At 38.1% G+C, this 21,316-nt stretch overlaps 2 protein-coding genes across 6 annotated transcripts; one reads left to right on the forward strand and one right to left on the reverse strand.

The window, feature by feature from the left end:
- Nucleotides 1–138: 138 nt before the first annotated feature.
- Nucleotides 139–5,160, reverse strand: dnaja2b (DnaJ heat shock protein family (Hsp40) member A2b). The gene is made up of 9 exons (XM_015044733.1): nt 4,962–5,160; nt 3,200–3,259; nt 2,670–2,896; nt 2,499–2,579; nt 1,908–2,041; nt 1,625–1,821; nt 1,351–1,495; nt 468–595; nt 139–372 (listed from the first exon to the last, which is right to left on the reverse strand). Exons 1-9 carry the CDS (start codon nt 5,037–5,039, stop codon nt 184–186), a joined length of 1,239 nt encoding a protein of 412 aa, XP_014900219.1. The 5' UTR covers nt 5,040–5,160; the 3' UTR covers nt 139–183.
- Nucleotides 5,161–7,251: 2,091 nt separating this feature from the next.
- Nucleotides 7,252–21,105, forward strand: ppp6r2b (protein phosphatase 6, regulatory subunit 2b). Of its 5 annotated transcripts, none has more exons than XM_015044738.1 (26): nt 7,252–7,604; nt 10,130–10,270; nt 10,385–10,540; nt 10,647–10,745; nt 11,025–11,211; nt 12,138–12,275; nt 12,356–12,421; nt 12,563–12,675; nt 12,747–12,860; nt 13,018–13,138; nt 13,242–13,403; nt 13,980–14,213; nt 14,327–14,391; nt 14,472–14,587; nt 14,672–14,757; nt 14,832–14,909; nt 14,992–15,089; nt 15,172–15,229; nt 15,361–15,482; nt 15,895–16,040; nt 16,135–16,291; nt 16,682–16,764; nt 18,031–18,241; nt 18,437–18,460; nt 19,654–19,788; nt 20,822–21,105. In XM_015044738.1, exons 3-26 carry the CDS (start codon nt 10,413–10,415, stop codon nt 20,853–20,855), a joined length of 2,775 nt encoding a protein of 924 aa, XP_014900224.1. In that variant the 5' UTR covers nt 7,252–7,604; nt 10,130–10,270; nt 10,385–10,412; the 3' UTR covers nt 20,856–21,105. The 5 variants fall into 5 exon arrangements, with proteins under 5 accessions (XP_014900224.1, XP_014900220.1, XP_014900222.1 ...); XM_015044734.1 differs by having other exon boundaries at nt 7,253–7,604; nt 15,868–16,040; XM_015044736.1 differs by having other exon boundaries at nt 7,254–7,604; nt 15,868–16,040; nt 16,685–16,764.
- The last annotated feature ends 211 nt before the right edge of the window (nt 21,106–21,316 follow it).

Below are 21,316 nucleotides of genomic sequence, written 5' to 3' on the forward strand. Positions count from 1 at the left end.
ACTGAGGGGGGAGGCTTATTTACTTTTTATAAGGGATTTTGTGCATCACCTTGTCACTGGAGGCATGAAAAGAGAAGTGAGAAGTGTGTGTGTGCGTGTGTGTGTGCGTGTGCATCAGGTCTCAAGTAGTGCTAGCAATGGAACTTGAAGGGTGTTTATGTGAAAGTCTATGTATGAGTCTTTCTACTGGTGCGCGCACTGCACCCCGGGGCCGTGATGGCCCCCTTCATCATCAGAACTATCATTGTACACCTCTCTCCTGCCTCCACTGCCAGACCCTTGACTTCTGTCAAATTCTGCAAGATCAACTTCTTCAGCATCTGCAGCGATGTCAGGATTGTCAGCTCGGGCTGGAAGAAGGTTCTCCAAGTCCTTAAAGAGACATCAAAACCACAAATAAGTGATAGTTCTAAACACCATTTCATTATAAAGAGCATAAATGTAGAGGTTCTTCTATGGAAGCTCACATTGAGTTTTTCAGGGCTGATCCAGTTGCTTTCTGGGAACTGAACGTCAAACTTGATGTAAAGATCTCCTTTTTCAAATGGATTTCTGTACTGAGGCATTCCCTCTCCTTTCACAACTCGAATACAACCTGCAACAAAAAAAAGTGATTTAAAATCAATGAGAAGGTAAATATAAAGATGTAGAATCTTCGATACTGTATAAACTTGTAATTTAAGAGCTACACAACACATACAAAGCTTTGGGTTAAGGGTTGAATATATAAGAAACACGATCTTCTCATAAAAATGCCACTTCCAACTTTTTAAAAAAGCTTTATTGTAGGAAAGGACAATAAATCAGTAATATATATCACAATACACACATAATTAAATAAGAAAAGAGATAATATATCTGACAGAATATTCAACAATTTCACTGAACTCCCAAACTGCACATAATTCTGGGGGATGTAGGCAGAGTTTAAACCTCTCAACCTGTCTAGGCCAGCTAAGCAAGGTTGGTGGCATCAACTCAGTCACTCATTCTTTGGTTTCCTAGCAACAACCTGTTGAGTAACTTGCTCAGCAGCAGTTTAAGGTTTCGTCAATGTCTCTCATAACTGCTTAAAAAGGAACAACAAAGATGTGGAGTAAAAACTGTGGAAAGGTAACGCCACCCATTAGGTAGCATTTCATATATGTAAAAAAATAATAATAATTGTCAATATCAGATGATATGTAAACCTTATAGTGATATGTCTTAACGCCTCTGATCTTTTAATTAACTGGGCAGCTTCCCCCGTCTTGCTGAAGCATCACCAGGACATTATACTGCCACCACCCTGGCTGTAGTGTGTTCAGGGTTATATGAATCATTGCAGATGAGATTAATTTTTTTTTTTACCTGGCTCAATGACCTTGCCAGGTGGATATTTGACCAGCAGCTGACGTCCATCCAAGTGTGTGATGGTGATCTGGAAGCCACACAGAGCTTCGACAAGGCCAATGCGCTGGACCATGTGAAGGTCACTGCCATCACGTCGGAATTCCTGTTTAGATTAAAACCCAATGTTTTTCAATTTGATTTATTGGCAAAGATTTATCAAATAAAGCGATGATGATTTAATTTCAAAACCTTTAGCAGTATCAAAGGTCAATTATAAATGTTTTGAGTTTACCTCATGGTCTTTCTCTTGAAGCACCAGAACGATATCTCCTGGTTCAACACCTGGTGCTTGGTCAGCTTCCCCAGAGAATGTGATCTTCTGGCCATGCTTCATGCCTTTGTCCACATGAACTTCCAGAAGTTTTGTCTCCTTGCAAACCTTCTGACCCTCGCACTTTCTGCAGCGGTCCTTCTCATTTATCACCTCACCTGGACAAAAATATGCACTCATACTTTTCAAAAAAAAAAAAAGTATGGCTCCGATATCGGGGTGTGTGTTTGTGTCGAAGTGTTACCCTCTCCGTTGCAGTCGGTGCAGACAGACTGCATTTGCTGCACCATCCCTGGGGCCAGCTGTCTGATCATGATTTTCATTCCTCTTCCTCTGCATGCCACACACTTCTGTACTGCTCCTGCCTTACCCCCTTGACTACAAGTCAAAAGGTACAAATAAGCAGCATTATTATCAGTACTCCACACGTTACACAATCTTAAAAATAAACTAAGAAAACTGAAATTGTACATTATAAAGAGAATGGCAAATATGTATATGATTCTGTATAAACAGACCACTTGATCTAGAAATGAGCAGGTGATTATTCTGTTTTTGCTGTAGTATCTGTGTATCTAAATAATTCATATAAAATTACATGTTAATCATTATATCATCACATCATTATATCATATGATCATCATTCTATCTCTATAGTGAAATTGTTTGAAAAACTGATGAGTGAAAAATGTGGAGGAAGAAAAAAAAAAAATACTGTCCTAAACTCAGAAAAACCTCTGATTAAAACTATGGAACTTTGTATTTATTACTTAGATGTTGAGAAAGGTTTTAAAACAGTCAGGTTTAAAATGTAAAATAAAACAGATGAACTTACCCATTGCAGGCGCTACATAACACATTCTTACTGAGCTGCAGCTTTGTAGTTTTTCCATTGTACAGGTCTTCAAGAGACACTCTGAGAGATGAGGGTTTTCAGACAATATCATGTTATTATGGAACAACTTATTGGAGCTGTCAAAATACTTGGAAAATGTGAAATACACACTTCAGAGGATGCACCATGTCGTCTCCTCTCCTCTTGCCTCCATTGCTTCGACTTCCCCGGCCGCCCATGAAGCCGAAGAGTCCTCCGCCAAAAATGTGGGAGAAGATATCATCCATGCCGGGGCCGCCGCCGCCTCCCTCCCGAAGGCCCTGCTCTCCATAGCGATCATAAAGCTCTTTCTTCTCAGGGTTTGTCAACACTTCATAAGCAAAACTTATTTCTTTGAACTGCAAAAAAAATAAAGAATATTCTATATTTCAATAAATTAAACATATCAGAACTTCAGGTGCTCTTTATAAAAGTAAAAACAATCTAAGTACACTTGTGTTTTAATTATTTTGTGCTTTTTTACTTAAAATTTGTATTTTTGTAGTGATCATCTGCACCTAGAATTACAATTTGAAATTATGTGTAATCTTGAATATTTAGGTGAAGTTTTACATATTGGTCACAGTTTTTAGATGTCTACTTTAAAACTGAGTCTTATGGCCACACCTAAACATAGTGTTAAATGTTTTGCAGGTTCATACCTTGTCACCAGCATCAGGATTCTTGTCAGGATGATACTCTTTAGCCAATTTCCGATAAGCCTGGAACAAAGGGAAAAATTCAAAGATTAAGAAAATGTGTGACTTGGCCTTGTTGAACAAGGGACTTAACAGTTTGTTTCATTTCAATGAACTAACTGCTCATATTGCTAATGTTGTCAAATCTCAAATATGCTCTATGTGTTCCTACATAGAGCTATGTTGAGTGACCCTGCTGAATTTGCCAGATCATCTCCGACTCATCAAACTGCTCTAGCTTCACCAATAATAGAGTAGCACATTTGGATTTGTGTCAGACTCCCTGTTTTGCAACAGTGTCAAAGATATATGTTCTTGTGCTTTTCAGGTGCTGTAGTTGTTGGGGGAAAAAAATGATCTGGGCATTAAAAGTCAGCTGATGAAGTGGATTAAAATGGCTACGTCCAGCTACCTTATTAGCTTTTACAACTCTAAGAATTTATTTACTTTATCCACCTGCTCAAGGTGACATAACATCTTTGTTTTTATAAGTGTAAATTATTACTGATTAAAAAAAACAGCTTTTTAGTACCCTAATTTTCTAATTATCTTTTGAGAAGATAAAATAAAAAATTTAAAAAAAAAAACAATGGTGTAATTATAACAGCTCCTTACAATGGCAATTGTAAACTATTTTAGATAAGAATTATTTTTTATTTTTGTTGTGTAGAATAATGAACAGCCATACCAAATGTAATATGTCAAATACTTAAAAGTAGAGGTAAATTTGACATTAAAATTATGTAAAAAAAAAAAAAAAAAAAAAAGTCTATCTACATTTGTGTGTGAATATACTGTGATCCAAAATTCTGTTCTTAGAGGCTAGAAAGCTATGCCCCTATTTTGCATAAATAATTAGGACAACCTACCTTAAGAATGAGTGGCAAGGGATCAAAACAAAATTCAGCAATGTGCTATTTTTGACGCAACAGGCAAAAAAAAAAAAAAACTGATATCTTAGCCAGCGTTCATCGTTTGAAAACTGGCAGACTTTGAAAACTGGTCACTCTGGGAAAGGGAATTTCAAAGCCTCATATTAAAATATCTTTATTAGTTATTGAAAAAGGAAAATACCGAAAGAGTTCTGACTAAACTTCTGGTTTTTATCATCTAAATTTATGTCAATTAGAATCTAGCCATTAGACCAATAACGTGTAAAAGGAAAGTACACAATGTATGTTTTGGTTGCTACAGTTACACGAGGTTTTTCTAGAAGGCCGTGGAGTAACCACAGTTACATGCTAATATCTATTTACAGAACCTGCATTTGTCCCAACACAAGTTTTTCTACAGCATTAACTTAGGTTTAATATTGGTGAAAAAAATTAAAGTGAATATAATTTATACACAATTGGCAGGATTAGCAAAACAACCACAGCTAGGTTAACTGGTTTAACCGGCAACCTCTATCAGTGTAGAGTATTCCTCTGGTTTAAAATAAAGAACCTACAACCTTAAAATGCAACTGCGAATGATAACATTAACAATTTTATAGGTAATTCTCTAGCATCGTCAGAGTTCATGCTTAAAAACGCGATGCAGATGAGTATTTCAGCTGGCTAGCATGCTAGGAACCTTCGAGACTAGCTTCAAATCAGTAAACTAACTAGCTTACTCCCACACTGGTTTTTGTTCTTTTTAGGCCAAAACAACACTTTTAACTCGTCAACTTCACCTTTCCTCCTGAGTCCCGAGATATTTGTTTTTCGTTTTAGAAGAGACGTACCTTTTTTAGTTCGTTTTCAGAGGCAGAAGGTGAAACTCCGAGGATGTCGTATAGCCTAGTGTCCGCAACGTTCGCCATGGTGCTAACCCGCTACCAGAGTGAGAGCTTCTGCGGAGAATCAGACGAGCTACACAATGTTCACCGGTTGGGGCTGTTCGTTCATTCTAATCCACACACTACGCTTCTTCGCAGTTTTATCCAGGGTTGGGAACCATTTTAACCCATTCATGTATGAATTATGACAAACTTACTGAGAACTTTTAAAGTTATTTTTTAATTACCTTTAGCATTTTTTTTTTCTCCAAAACGTATACATTTAAAATATTTCTACGTAGACTGAAATGTAACTGATAATGTACAGTAGTTATAGATTTGTCAAAATGCCAGGTTTGTGTGATGTAAGAAGAATAAGAAAAAAAAACAGACTATTTAAAAGCTATTTGCACTTTTATTGCGACCTACACCTGCACAAAGATTCTCAGCTAAAATCATACTTTTGAGGCTCCCATATAATATGGAGTTACTCCCAAAAGTATATATTTTTTTTTTGGTGATTTTTTTTTCTTTGTGAGCATTGTGATGGCACCATCATGTTTGATGCTTTATTTCTTCAGCAGGAGCAAACCCTTAGTAATTGTGGATGAAGATATAAACAGTTTCAAATGCTTGCACAAAACATTTAAGCTTCTCATTAAAAGCTGAAGATGAAGAGGAACTCTTTCCACACAAATTAATTTAAGAGTATGCACACTTTGGGGCATACCATTTTATTCTTCATAAGATATTTTAGTTTGTTTCACAGTTGAGTTGTATATTGGTCACATTTAGAGCTGCACAATATAACAAATTGTTATTGCAATGTCAGTGTTTGCAAAATCACCATTCTACAATATTGGATGTAAAATGGTGATATTTTGAAGGAATAACAAGGTAATGGTCAATAAAAATAGCCAGTGATACATGATGTTCTTAACAAATTTCAATCTTTTTTTTCTCATCATAAACTCAATATATACAATTTACATTTTAATACTTAGTTGTTAATTGACGTTACCTCTATTGTTGTCATAATGTAAATGCAGTGTGAGCTGCTCTGTATTGTATACATACACAGACTGACCAGATGGTGGCAGAATATGTAGTAACAAGCAGAGACCAGTGAAGCCTAACTGTAAATTTACCTTCAGCATCCACACATTTTAAAGACAACCTCTTTGCAAAGCTCTCTGTTGTATTAAATGATTAAACAAATGGCAGAAGGTAACAGTGATAGTGGTTCTAAATTACTTATCAAGATAAACTGAAAAAAGTAGTTTTTGGAAACCTATCAAAGGTTGTGTGGTTAAAAATATCCCTTATAGCTAAACCACAGTCATAGAATATTTCCCAAATTATCTAACTTTATGTTTTGTCAAAGTAGTGATGCAAGAGAAACAAAATGTTAATTTCTCTCATTTAATATCTACATGACTCAAAACAAAGTTGTGGCAAGTTGTTAATTGAAATCTGTGGTTGAAGTAACACTCTTTTCATTGTTATGTATAGACAAAAACTTGATATTAACCAGATTAGGCTGAAGACAATGAACACTGAGCAAGGACTGAATTGTAAACTGGAGTAAAAATATAAGCCCAGTCCTTCAATATAAATGTAGGTTTTCATTGTGAAACATGTTACAATCTAAAAAAAAAAAAAAACACACACCTTTGGCTAGATTTTAGATTATTGTGCATGAAGATCAAACGTTCAGACATTTTTTTAAAATTGTAAATAGCCTAAATAGCAAAAGAAATACAATTCATGTTTGCCCTGATACAAAATTATGAGCTTATTTTTTTTTCAGTGTTAATATCAAAAGCACCTGAGATGATGGGAAATGGTAACAGAGATCAAGTAGACTGACTGTTAAAGAAAGTGCAGATATGCTTAAGCTCGTTATTTTCATATATTAACTCAAAGAAAGCATTAAAAACTCAGGTGTGAGCAAGAGTGCAAAAACTTGATCTTCAAAATCGTCATAAGGTTTATTTGCAGTAAAGATGGCTTTAGGACTCCTAAAAGTGTTGGCCAAATGCATCATTCTGAATTAATTGTCTACGTTATCATTGTGCCACCAGTGCACCAATTTATCTTTTGTTTTTAATTAATGGTTTGGTTTCTGATTATAAGTATAACTACTTATTTCAAAGTTTACTCGTTTGTTAACTTTTTGTTTGTTTGTTTTTTTTTCTGCATTGCTGCTTAAAAAAGGAAGGGGGCGTTCTCCGATGCACTTAGCTACTAGCAACGCCTCTGGAGATATATATATAAAAAAATAATAGTAATAATAAAATACACTTATGTTTACACAGTTGATTTACAGCCAACCATTTGATGACATCTTAGTCAGTCGCCATTTTTAAATTTCAAACAGCTTTTCTGCTTCGCTTTTCTGGCCGCCGTGTGTCAACACATCCTCTTGGCTGCTCAGCCGCCGTGTAACGGAGTGTAAATGACATTGCAGCCAGGAAAGGGGTAGTAGGATGTTAGGCTAACAACGCAGTTTACAGGCTGCTATGGGCCTTACACTCATCTGACAGCCGAAGTCGCCAATTCCTGTTGTTCAGCCCTGCATATAACGACCGGTGAAAAGATGATACAGAGGTAAGAACCGGTTGCGTTTCGGAAGAAACAGCGTCCGCTGTATATATATATATATATATACATATATAAAACAAGACTGTTCGAGCTACCTCGCTGCGTTAACTTGGCGGAGGAAGACACTGAAGCTAGGTCTGAACGAGGAGGACGTTGTCTCACAACACACTGTAGCCCGCAGCTGTGATAAATAACAGCTCTATCTTAGCTGAGGATCTAAATGCACCATGTCTCCACCGTATTAAATTAGTTTGCAGCGTCGGCAGAGCGAAGGAGGCTGTGCTAGCGGGCTACTTTATGTGCACGAACGGTAAGTGTGAAAAGACACCGGGGCTAAACGATGGGTCACGCTGAAAAAGATAAGTTGTATGATTAGCTGAGGAACATTTTCCCTGATATTGTTGTTACTCAGATTTAGTTCAATATTTCAGGGAATACTTAACAGTTTACAGCTGCACTCAGTGTGCTTGAAAGGCCTCCGAAAGCTGACCTCGGTCCGGCTTTTTCTCGTCTTAGCTTCATTTAAAAATGCCTTTTGCACCTTTGGGAAAAGCTCTATTTCTCATATCAGATCACAGACACACTTGTTAAAACTACCAAGCTATAAGTAAAATCAACCAGGCTGTTTTTTTTTCATATAGAACAACATGGGATGGTCAGTTTTGCTATTTGTTTTGGTATTTATTTGGAACTTGTTGGCTAAAAATTACACTCATAAAACAACAATGACATCACATTAAGCAACTAATCAAGAGTTCTTTAGAGTGCATCCGTTTGTGGCAGATTAAATGTTTATTTTAATGCAAATTCTTAAACACATTGTTGTAGAACAAAAATGGGATCAAATTCAAATGGATGCAAAACTACTCGGTATTCTGTTTAAGTTTGCAATACTTTGCAAAAAGCATTATCATCATGGTGACAGCCTGTGTTTGTGATGATTTTGAGGAGGTATATGCTCTGATGGCTACATGTAGGGAGGATTTTGTTATGTAGTGCATCAAGGCAGAATCAGTCCTTCGCTCAACAATCAACAAGCTCAGACTGTGCGTGGCCAGTACATCATTCAGATAATGCATATTGTCCTTTACTTGGACATCATCTTTCTCTCTGACATGACCTTCATTGTTACATCACAGGATTACACTAGACTTGTAAAACATGTTGATGTTTTATGAGTTAAAATAGATCTTCAGTAGATCTTCAATCATTTTAAACCACTCTGTTATAAAACAACAAAAATTTATATAGTTTGGTTAATAAAGTCCATAAGGATTATGTTCTTTTCAACAGTTTCTTACAGCACTTGGGGATCATCTGCTACTTCAACAAAAAAGGTCAACAGGCAGACAGACATAGATTTAGCCAAATCTGATTAGTTTATCCCAAAGTGTGTGTGCCTTCTTCCTATTTCACCACTGTTGCAGTCAACATCAGCTAGACACAGAGAGAAAACATAAATTCAGTCGCTCTTCAGCCAGAAAGAGAGACGTTGTTTGGGTAAGTTAAAGCATAATGATATCAGACTGGATTCTGTGCTGTAGTCAAAGGTGGGTAGTAATGAGTTACATTTACAACAGTATTACTTGGAGTTTTACTTGTTTTTTTTTTTCTTCTTATGCTTGAATAATAATATTTTTGAAGTAACCTTACTACTTGAGCACAATTTTTGCCTACTCTACCAGCTTCTCATTACTGTGCTGGACAATTATGACTATTTAAAGTTGTAAACTAATTTTACAACTGGATGAATATGCACAGAAACCATTTAGATGAGAAATTCAAATATAAATAAGAGCGTTTTTGTCTCGGCTCAAAGGTTGATGGTTGTCATTGTCAGCTTTTTATTTCAGGTCTTCCATCCACATCGTCAGAGCTCTGGCTCAAATGCAGCAAGATTAAAATCTTGTGTTTGAAAGGGTTAGCTATTTGCAACTTAACTAGTTGAGAATACATGTTTGATTTTGTAAAACAAAAAAAGCTCACTTCTTCCATGCTGCTTGCCACATAACAGAATTATAATTCTATAAGTTATCTATGTAGCTCTGTTTTTATTGTTGCCTAAAGGCAAATACAGCCTTAGATAGTTGTTTTAAGCCTCAGTTTGTATGTAGTAGACATCTCTGATGATTGCATTTAAAGGTGTTAGCTATTTGTGGTTGTAAAATTCTTGTGGTTGTAAAAGGCACCAAGTTCTTGTCAGTTTTATTAAGATCAATCCCACGAGGTGAATAAGTGAGTCTTCTCCCTAATTCAGATTTTTATCTGACCCCTCTTGTTTTCTTCCTAGAGTTCTCAGTAACCATCTCTATTAGTCTTGAAGCCAGTTGACGTTTGCTGATGGGTCTTCAGAGAAACCTCAAAGTAAACTGTGTGATATCAATACACAAGTAGGCACTGATAGTTCAGTTGCAGAATCAATGCTTCCTGCTCCTCCCTCAGAAGAATGCTCAGCCTTGGTTCAGCTTAAAGACAGAGAGAATATCTTTCTGACTTTATTTCCTGTCTTCTAAATTCCCTTTCCTCACCAGGTCAAAGGCAGTTTCCTGGGCTTGTGTGTTTGCTGCTGCTGCTGAGTGACTTGAGTGTGTGAATCTGCAGATGTCGATTGATGACCGGGCTCTGATCATAAGGCAGATGGCTGTTTAGTGAGAGCTCCTCCTTGTTCATCTGTAAGACAATTTATACCATTTGTTTGTTTCTAAAATGTATTCAAGTGCGGGACTTTGTGCTTGCCAATAATCTATGTTCCTAAGCTTCGTACCTCATCCCCCTCTGTTCGGCAGCCAAATTTTAGATCTGCTGACGCCAACAATGTTTTGGAAGTTTGACTTGCACACATCCTCTCATCTGGAGGCTTTGCTAGACAAGGAGGATGTCACCCTCACTGAGCTCATGGACGAGGAAGACGTGCTGCAGGAGTGCAAGGCCCAAAACAGGAGGTATATTTATTGATCCCCTATACGCATTAGCACTCTAAAGTGACTTTTAAGCCGACAGTCTCTGCCTCTGCTGTCTTGAGCATATTGTTCTGTGATGGATTCACAGACTCCTCCAGTTCTTCTGCCAGGACCAATGCATGCAAGAGCTAGTTCGTTTGATTACAACAGAACCCCCTGCTGGCGCAGAAGAGACCAAACGTTTCAAGTGAGTGTTTTCATGTGAAGCAGGGAAAAGCAAAGTTTTTCTGGCTTTACACAGTAATGGATTGCTTACTTGCCTCTTTATCCTAGAGTTTATTAGGGTTGAATAAAAAAAAAAAATATCACAGCTAAACTTTTCACATGCATTTAAGAAGGCAAAATAGTTCAAATTAATCAAAGTCATATTTATTTAAGCATACCTTGTGCACTAAAGTGCTCAACATTAGCACTCATTTCTGATTGACTTTGTCTTGATTGATTTTATTGAAAACATTTTTTTCAGGTATCCAAACATAGCATGTGAGCTGCTGACATGTGATGTAGGGGTGATCAATGATAAGCTCGGAAATGAGGAGCCTCTGCTGGAAAACCTGTATGCTTTCCTGGAGCAGCCGTCCCCGCTTAACCCCCTCCTGGCCTCCTTCTTCAGCAAGACAATTGGGAATCTAATAGCACGGAAGACTGAGCAGGTAATACACACACGCCTACTGCAACAATAATGCAGATAATCATAGACAGAGATGGCTACATTCTGTGTCCCTGTGATTGAATTCAGATTGGATTTAAATGAAAATGCTCACAGGGAGATTAACCGTCACCTGGGATGGCTTTCAAGTTTTGCCACTGTTGAAATGTGAACATCCAGATGGGCCAGCTTTCAAATTATTTTTCATTTTAAAAGCCAAGATTTGCTTGGTTAAATTATCCAGCAGTTCCAAGAAGTAAAACATTCCTAAAGAAACTGTTGAAAAAAAATGTCGTATTTCACATGGAGACTTGTGTTTACATGAATAAATTTACTTTAGAAATCACTGTTTACTGCATTGGCTGTAAAACCTTTTCACATTTTGGCACATTTACAACCACACACTTCCTTATATCTTAAGATTTTATAAGATAGACCAAGTCACTCATAACTTCAAAGTTATGTGAATACATGGTTTACAAAAAAAAAGTGCTTTCCATTTGTATTCAGCTTCCCTGGAGCAATACCTGGCTGAAACAGTTTTTTGCTGCAGTAGTGCTGGAAGTAATTTTGGATATGTCGCTTGCAACTTTGCACATCTAAGCTAAGTTTTTTGTTAAGCTCTGACAAGCTTTCTTGTAGCTGGTGCTAAATTCAAACGCTTAGTACAGTTGGGGGGCGGGGGGGGAGAATAAAAACTATATAGATTTTTCCTGCCAACTTGCAATCATGCAATACTTTGTTCTAGTCTATTAGGTTCTCAAGTAACATTTTTTTTTCAAAGGCTTTTACAACTGCACCATTGTGCGTTTCTTGAAAATGCAGCTCTAATGCAGCGTGTTCACTTTTTATGTGCTTAGAGCAACTCTGCACATCTGTACATCATCAAAACGTTGTCACATCAGTTTATTCGATGTCTGTGCTGTGCAGGTCATCAGTTTCCTGCGAAAAAAGGAAGGATTCCTTTCATTGGTCCTGAAGCATATAGATACGTCTGCCATGATGGATGTGCTGCTACGCCTTATCAGCTGTGTGGAGCCACCTCCACTTCGGCTCGAGACCCTCACTGTAAGCAAAGCTTCCTGTTTAATGTTTTTAATCCAAATATTCTCTGCTGTGTCATTTATTGTAATATTTGCCCCTTTTAGTGGTTGAATGAACAGAAACTGGCCCAGAGACTCATAGAGCTCATTCACCCTGAGAGAGATGAAGAGGTAGATGAGAAAAGTTGTTGTTTTTGTTTTTTTTTTTTAAATAAAAGTTAAAATTGTTTTTTAGGAGAGAAAAATGTTAAAAGGCTAATATCTTTGCCTCATTTTTTTTTTCTTTTCTTTTTTTTTTCTTTTTCTACACAGAGGCAGACAAACGCTTCTCAGACACTGTGTGACATCATTCGTCTCAGCAGAGATCAGGCCAGTCAGCTGCAAGAGATTTCCCAGCCCGACCCGCTGCTCGCTGTGCTGGAATCGTAAGTCGCAGACTTTTACTCTCACCGACCTGATTGTGGAGATGATAACATGCTTCGGTGTGTCTTTACAGGCAGGAGTGTGTCGAGCAGCTGCTTCAGAATATGTTTTCAGGAGAGAGGGCTGAAAGCTGCATTGTCAGTGGGATTCAAGTTCTTCTGACCCTGTTGGAGATCCGTAGGCCTGTGTAAGAGACTCTGATTTCATTTTAAGCATTTTCACATATTTTCAAATGATTACTTATACTTTAATCGATCTCTACTGATTGTTTCATCTGTGTTTTATGCACCTTTTTTATTTTGTTTTCATTTATAAATCTGTTTAAACGTCCGTTTTTATGACAGGGTGGATGGTGTCATGGATGCTCAGGGGTTTGAGAGAAGTTACACCATTAACAGCAGCATTTTGTTGGCTATTCAACCACACCTAATTCACTTTCACCAGCTACTTCTGGAACCACCTAAGGTACAGAAACACAGAAAAGATAATTCATAGGTCATTCAGGTAACCAAAAACATTCACGCCATGTATAGGATCTGAAAATCTCTGCCGTTTATGGATTTTATAGCGAGATCCCATGCTGACTACTCTGGGTGTGCTGGAGGAACCGCTGGGGAACACACGCCTGCATGTGGCCAGACTCGTGGCCTCTCTGCTTTACACCAGCTCTGCCAGCCACGCAGTCGTAGCTCAGGAGCTCTGCAGGCTCAATACCATGGATCTCCTTCTGGTGAGACACACTGTAGTTGCACAGTATCCTCAAATTGTGGAGATTACGCATGAGCTGCTAGGAGAGTCTTGCAGTTTGATGACCTCCAGTAAAAACACGAGGCTTTAACAACTTCATGACTTATACACAAACATTTTTAATTAAAATACCTGATCTGATTGTTTTTGTTTAAAACAGAAAACCTACAATTATCCCTGTTCCTTCTAAATTACATGATTATCACATTTAGACTAATGTTTTATATATATATATATATATATATAAAAAACACTTATTTGTTGTTCTTTTGATATGTAGACCCAAACAAGAACTATGGAATTAACAATTCATGAATTTAGTAGTAGTTTTTAGGTGCTTATTGGGCAGAATGTTATGACTTCAGCATCATGGTTCAAACGTGTCACAGTTAAATACTTTGTATCAATGAATTAATATGTGTCTGTGACAATTTAAATAGAAATGATTCAGTTAATTAAAAAAAAATGTCGAGAATTATTTTGTTGTGTTAATATATTAAAAGTATAATTAAACAAAGGCAGGTGTTTTTGTAATGTGTAAAATGTCTGCCATTTTCAGGACTTATTCTTTAAGTACAACTGGAACAACTTCCTGCACCTTCAAGCGGAGCTTTGTGTTGCTGCCATCGTCCGGCCGTGTGCCCATGAAATGAGACTGCAGCCCGGCTTCAGTTCCCAGGATAAGTCCAAGCCTTCTCCAGACGCACCTCAAGAGCAGAATACAAGTGAATCCCCAACCTCTGAACCTTCAGTCACCTCCGACAACTCTGCCCACAACTTAATGGTGACTCATGTAAGTCTCTTTGTTTCCAGATATCTTTTAGTCAACCTAAATGACATGACCTTTTTTTTTTTTTTTTTTTTTTTTTTGAGTTTTATTACCTAAATGTTTCTTTCTCTTGAAAGTTGTTCCAACACTGCCACCTTATCCAGAGGATTCTGGAGGCTTGGGAGGAGAATGATAAAATCCAGTAAGGACCTTTGGCATTATAATCAAATTTTGCATCATGAACATAAAACCAGATTTTAAAAGTATAATGTGTTCGGTCAGGTCAGAAGGCGGCATGAGAAGAGGATACATGGGACATTTGACAAGGATTGCCAACACTGTGGTGCACAACCTGGAAAAAGGCCCAGTTCACACTCAAATCAGTAACCTTATCGCAGGTACGATTGATAGTAATGCAAACAAAGCTTTAATTGTACACATTCACGCAGAAATGTTAAAATTATTTGTTCTGCTGGATGCAGAGCTGCCAGAGGACTACAGAGGGCGCTGGGAAACCTTTGTGGAACACACACTGTCAGAAACCAATAGAAAAAACACCATAGACCTGGTAAGTTCGACAGTATGTAGTAGGTGTTTTTATTCAAATGCAGAAAGTTAAATTATCCATGTTGATGCGTTTAGGTCGGAACCGGAAACCCTCGATCTTCTTCAGAGGATGACATGGAGAGCCCCTTCCCTAAAGAGCTGACAATGCAGCAGGTATACATGAATGAGCTGACTAAATAATCTGGTTTTGTTTCATAATCCATTGTGCTCTGACTGTTGCGGTTTTGTCTTCAAGGCCTTTTCAGACTATCAGATCCAGCAGATGACGGCTAACTTTGTAGATCAGTTTGGCTTTAATGACGATGAGTTCACGGATCATGACGACAACATTGGGTAAATGAACTGACGCCTGTTCTCTTTGCTCCAATCAGCTCAGTAGTTTCTGTGCTGACTGGGTGATTCTTTTTCGTTTCAGTGCAACGTTTGACCGGATTGCTGAGATCAATATCAACATTGATGCAGGCCATGACACCGTGAGTGTATTTATATCGTTCATACCTTTTGATCTTTCTTGCTTTTTTTTTTTTTTTTTTCAAACTTCTTGGGATCAAAGAGAATACTTACTCCTGATACTGTATTGAAAATGTAGCCCTATTTTTTGCAGGCCAACACAGCTGTGTTTGAGGCCTGTTCTAAAGAAAGGATTCAGCCTTTTGATGATGATGAAGAAGACATATGGGAGGAAAAAGAAATCAACTATGCAGCACAAACAAAGTCAAGAAACAGGTTGACACAATCCTCTATTAATTTCAGTACAATGCTTGATATTTGCATTCCCTTAGCCACAAACATCATAGTGTTTTATAATGGTTAAATAAGATGTGTATAAATTTGGAGTGGAAGAAAAAAATGATGCAAAACTCTGTGTGGTAGAAAACTGATTCTAAATTTATATTTGCAAACAAAGATAAAAAAACTTGCATAGATTTTGGACTCCCCTTATTTGCTATTTTGTGGCGATGAACCACATCAAATTCACTCAAAATACATTGAAGCTTGTTGTCGTAAACTTAGAAAAATGGGAAAACCTTCAAATGCTTTATTCTAAATATGAAATTTCTGTATTAGCTTGCATAGACATATTTAAGTGTATAGTTTTGTTTTTGATAAGGTTCGGTGGCTCCCCTTCCTCCCAAAGCCAAGCAGCCAGTCAGACGTGTGAGAGGACAGCAGCTTCCAGCACCGACGCTCCTGACAGACCTGCAGACTCTGATTCTGAGGAGGAAGACAATAAAGACGAATTTGATCCGTTTTCAAGCCAGGGCCAGACAGGTGCACCTCCAAGTAAGATATATGTTCATGTTGCAACATTTGTACAGTATAACATAGTATCAGAGTTAGTGTCTTTTACTCTTTTTTTTTTTTTTTGTCTTGTCAGGTTCTGACTGGGTTGCAGACTTTGGAGAGGTGAACTCCACAGCTCCTGCGGCTGGAGCAGCGTTTTCCCCCTGGGACGCTCCGGTCTCCCAGCCAGCTGCAACAGAGACGGAAGATAAAGGGTGGGCCAAGTTCACAGATTTTCAGCCTTTCTGTTGGTGAGTTTCCTTAGTTTAAAATATAGTTGGAGTATTTTTTATTTTTTTTTAAATGCCTTCATTTTGCTTGTCACCTGTACTGAATTATTAATTTTACCTTAGCCTTTAAATCTGAAAAAATATTGTATGTCATTAATTTTGGTTAGATAGAATAATCTAATTTCAACTATCTTTTTGCGATATCACAAACTGACACCAGTAATATTAGTTCCTTCACATTAGTGATAACTGATGGTATTCAGAAAATTTTGCTGTTAAAAAAAATACTTTCCTTTACAAATATATGCACTTCAACAAGGTTATGAAGGACACAAATTAACTCTGACTTTTAAATTTTGTCTGAGTTATGCATGCAAGTTAGGCTTTTATGTTTGATGATTAAATGTCCAGCAGCTCTGAAACGGGCCCCAGATGCAGCTCTCCTGTGGACTCGGACCTCAGCGGTTCAGACAGCACCAAACCAAACCCCAACCGTGAGTTGATGCAGAATGGCTGTTCAAATGATAAATTGAGTTATATAATCCCTGACAGGTACCTGGCATATGCAGCACTTTTTACAACTATGCATGTGGCTATGCACTTACTGGCTCCAGCATTACAGCATCTTAAGAACCATCTGCACAACCACATAGCGTCATGCATACACCAATGCAGAGGTTCCCAAATTGTGGGGCGTGCCCCCTAGTGGGGGCGCCGTGCCATTGCAGGGGGGGCACGGGAAGCCGTCTGGATGAAAAAAAAAACAAACAAAAAAAACACCTTTGAATGGCCAACTCTCTGTTATTCCTCTGTCAATTTGATACAATAGGGGCTTCCACACTTCCCATATCTGTGTCCTCTGTCACTTTTATCAGCAGTTAAAACTGTTTAATCCATTGTTAACATGTTGTAACCTGTTTTTCCGAGCCGCCTTTAAACGCAACATGAGCGCTACAACGCTCGCGCTGGGTTTACACCTGTGAAGGAGACCTGCTGCTGTGCAGAGCTACGCAGGTGTGTTAGAATTATGGCAGCAAACCAGCAAAACGCAAAGAACCTTTCACAGTTTCCCCCAAACTAACCGACTGAGTTGAGTAAAGCTGTTGGATGCAGGTAAAGTTAGCTAAAAGATGACTAGCTAATATCAAAACAGCACCTTAAGCTTGTTAACAAGTAGCTTAGGCTACTGGTGTTGTCTATGTTCAGCTACAATTCATTTTGCCCCCCCAAAAGTTGATTCCCCCCCTTGTTCATCTGGAGTATACTCTGCCCCGGCAGACCCCCACCCCCAAGAAAGGGGGTGGGGGATCTCTAGGAATCCACCCCCCACCCCNTTNGCTCACACACATCGTTCAACCAGACAGCAGTTTGTAAGCCATGGGGGGGCCCCAGAAATAGTTTGGAAACCACTAGGGGGCCCAGGAGAAAAGGTTTGGGAACCACTGCACCAATGCATGACATTAAGAAACTTCATCAGCTCTTTACTGGTTGCTACATGCTCCAAAAACCTGCTCTTCCTCTGCAGTTGTGGCCAAAGGTCTAGAGATTGACAAATGTTTACTTTCATGAAAGAAAGATCAAACCATCCTTCAGAATCGATAAACCACTCTGGTTTTACAACATGATGAAGCATGTGGATGCCATGCATTGGTTGATGCCATGTAGTTTTATCTGAATTATGTTAACTATGTTTTTTTTTTTTTGTTTTAAATGACAATCTTAGTTTAAGACAGACTTTTTTTTTTGTCTTTCCTTCGCAGCATGCGTGTGGAGTGCTTGTGTGGCAAGAAAAGCTCCTCTTGTGGCATCGGACAGTTCCTCCTCCAGCAGCTCTGACAGCGATGAAGAGGAAGGAAAGACAGAGTCCACTTCCAGTGAGACGGTTACCACGGAGACCATCACCACAGGTGCAGGGAAGGAGACTATCCGGCTGACTGTGGATGCCAAAAATGAGAGGGCAGTCTTTACGAGGTACTCCTTCTCATGCACAGAGAACAAGCAGCTGCTCTGTCTGGTGTGTCCACCTTGTCTTGCTGTTTTCCACCCAGAGACTTTTTTGCCCTCTATTCTAAAATTTCTTTTCTTCACAATTTTTACCTCTTCATCCTCCCTGTTATCATTCTCCTACCTTGTGTCCCCTCCTTTCTCGTGTCCCCTTCGTTCCAGAGTTTTCCGACCGGCATTCAAACGGTATGTTGTACTGTAGGTGCCTGTGCGACGTATGGAATGTCGTCCTGATGGATTTAAAATGCTCTTATTTGCTCGTTGCATTTCCCAGGACGTGGAGTGATATTTCCATTTTGGCATTCTTGTTAATTCTAACTCGCACAGAACATGCACTAACCTACGACTTTTTATCCAGGACACTTCTTATTTGAGGATTTCTCCAGAACATGAAGCTTACTGCTGGAACAGATTATGAGATTGTATTCGATTTATGAACTTTGCGTTTTTTGTGTAGAGCTGCATACAACCAACAGTCTGTCAGGTAGCATGCTATCAGCAAAGTGCCACCATTTCAGTTGATTGACATTCTAACAGATTGGTTCATTAGGAAATGACTAACAGTGCACCAAAGAGCATGCTACAATTCATTAGATGCTACTTTAAACTAAAGAACATCAACACACACCCTCTCCTAGCTGACTGATTATTTTGAGCCCTGTGTGTGTTGCAGAATCACTTTAGTGGGTTGCTATGAGCACATTAGAGACCAATGCCCAGAGAAGATGATAAATGCATTCATAACCCTTAAACTTTTCCACATTTTTTAAGATCACAATTGCAAACCTTGATGTATTTTATGTGATAGACTAACAAAATAGTGCATTATTGTGAATCAAAAGAAATTATGTTTTTTTTTTTTTTTTTTTACATTTTACAAAATCTCAATCCAAGCAGTGTAGCAAACCTTCAAAGACACATGCATCCATCTAAACAGGCTGCGTTGCTGTCCTTCTTGAGGTGTAAATATGGTAAGAAAAAATCGGATAGTCTTTCTGGTATAACTGCTCCAAAAGATGCTTTTGCAAAATATTGTTTTAGATGTATTGAATCAATAGCACAGCATACTTTTATTTTTCTTTTTTTATAAAAATTCAGTAAGCTGTGTATCATTTTCTTTCCACGTCACAATTTAGACACTGCTTTTGTTAAAGTCTGTCACATTAAATCCCAATAAAGCACCTTTAAGTTTTATGTTTTTTTAAATGGGGGTGGGGGGGGGATGAAAAAGATTAGGAGACATTAATACTTTCTTACATCACTGTAAGACGAGGGGAAAAAAGTAAAACAATCTATGTACAAGAGACTTTCTTGACAGTGTTTTGATTATTATTATTATTTTTTTTATTTCACCTACACATTGCTTTGTTGTTTTTCAGTGAAGGAGATAAGGTGCCTATAGATGGACTATCAATCAAGGAAAAAGACAAAGAAGATGAAAAAGAAAAGAAACATGGAAACGGCTCTAGCACAGTTACCGCCAGTCCAACCAACCAGTCGGCCGATGTCAAACAGTGAGTGTTTGCTCTTTATACACATTTCTCAGGAAGAGGTGAGATCAACAAACACAAGGTTACATTCTGTTAAATGCAGGAGTAGAGCCGCTGTCTGTCTGTCATTCCAGTCAGCTTTATCTCGATGTGGTGGTATGTCAACCTGACTCATCCTTGTCTCTTCTTGATAGGCTATTAAAAACATTAACACAGTAATAACAATTAAAACAAACAATCAGTTAAATTAATTAAAACATTAATCAGTTCATAGTCTTGAGTCCTGATTTGTGCTTTGTCCTGATGTTGGAAATTCGGCTTTGAGGTATTTATCATCTGGAATAAATATGAACAATATGCTCCATGAATGGTTATGTCTAATGAAAGCTTTTAGCATTTTATCAGCATCTACACCAAGTCTGTGGTCACGGCAGCAGCCGTCCTCTCTGTTTGAAACCAGCTTCTACCATGTTGTGCAAAACAATTTGTGCTGCTCAGTGAAACTCAGCAATGCACCGATCTGTGGGAACACAGTCCTTCAGAAACAGGAGTGGTGCATAGTTCCATAATCGGTAATTGTTTGTCTTAATGGATGAATTATTGTGTGTAATTTAATCACTTCGGTCTGGCCACATTTCTTGGCTGCATTTTGCTTACCGTAAAGGAGAAATTACTGTGCTTATAACATGGCCTTTTCAAAAGTAAAAGCTTAACTTAGCATGTTGCCTTAATATGTGGAATATTTAAAGATCATATTTCTTAAAATGATTTGTAAGTTAACTGTAATTGGTTGGATAGATTCACATGATTAAATTTGTTTAAGTTTCTTAACTTGCATAAAAACCCTGCCATTCTACAAACGGTGTGAGATCTTGATCTTATTTTAATCCTAGTTCAATTTGACCTGCTGACCCATATTGTTATGAAAAGGCAAGCATTTTGTTTTCTTTGTTTACACACAAAGGTTGATGTAAATACAAACTGACATGTTGTAAGCCAGCAGCACATTAGAAAAAATATCTTCAAATTCATGTTCTCTCTGCTTTTTGCATTACAGAGAGATGCAGTCCCCTGCTAATGGACCGGCCTAGCACCGCAGCACAGGCCCACGTTTCCCACTCTTTTTTTTTTTTCCAACGCGCAGCCATGCCCCCTTTTTTGCTTCCGGTTAGCAGAACCCCAATGCCCTTTTGTTGTCTGAAGACATGTAAGTGAATAAAGATCGTCTGTTCTGGGATCAAACAGCACTGATGCTGGAAAGTAGACATCCGCCCATGGGTAGTATTGATGTCTCATATGCGCCTTCATGACATAATTACAACTAAAAAGCTTCGAGGAGGCGACCTGGGTACTGTAGAGCATTTCATTGTGCCAGGCAGCCAAATTCAACTTCTTTTAACTCAGAATCTTAGATTATTTGGATCTGTCTATTTGTTGCTCTTGAAATCAAGCCACAATGATTGTTTTTTTTTTTTTTGTAGCACAGGATTTGACTGTTTACACTTTAGTAATGAGAGCTACATTTGTAATAATCAGCCAAGATGCTTGGCTA

The sequence above is a fragment of the Poecilia latipinna genome, unplaced genomic scaffold (assembly GCF_001443285.1).
Source record: "Poecilia latipinna isolate Pla-1442-1.1 unplaced genomic scaffold, P_latipinna-1.0 Scaffold689, whole genome shotgun sequence".
Classification (NCBI taxonomy): domain Eukaryota; kingdom Metazoa; phylum Chordata; class Actinopteri; order Cyprinodontiformes; family Poeciliidae; genus Poecilia; species Poecilia latipinna.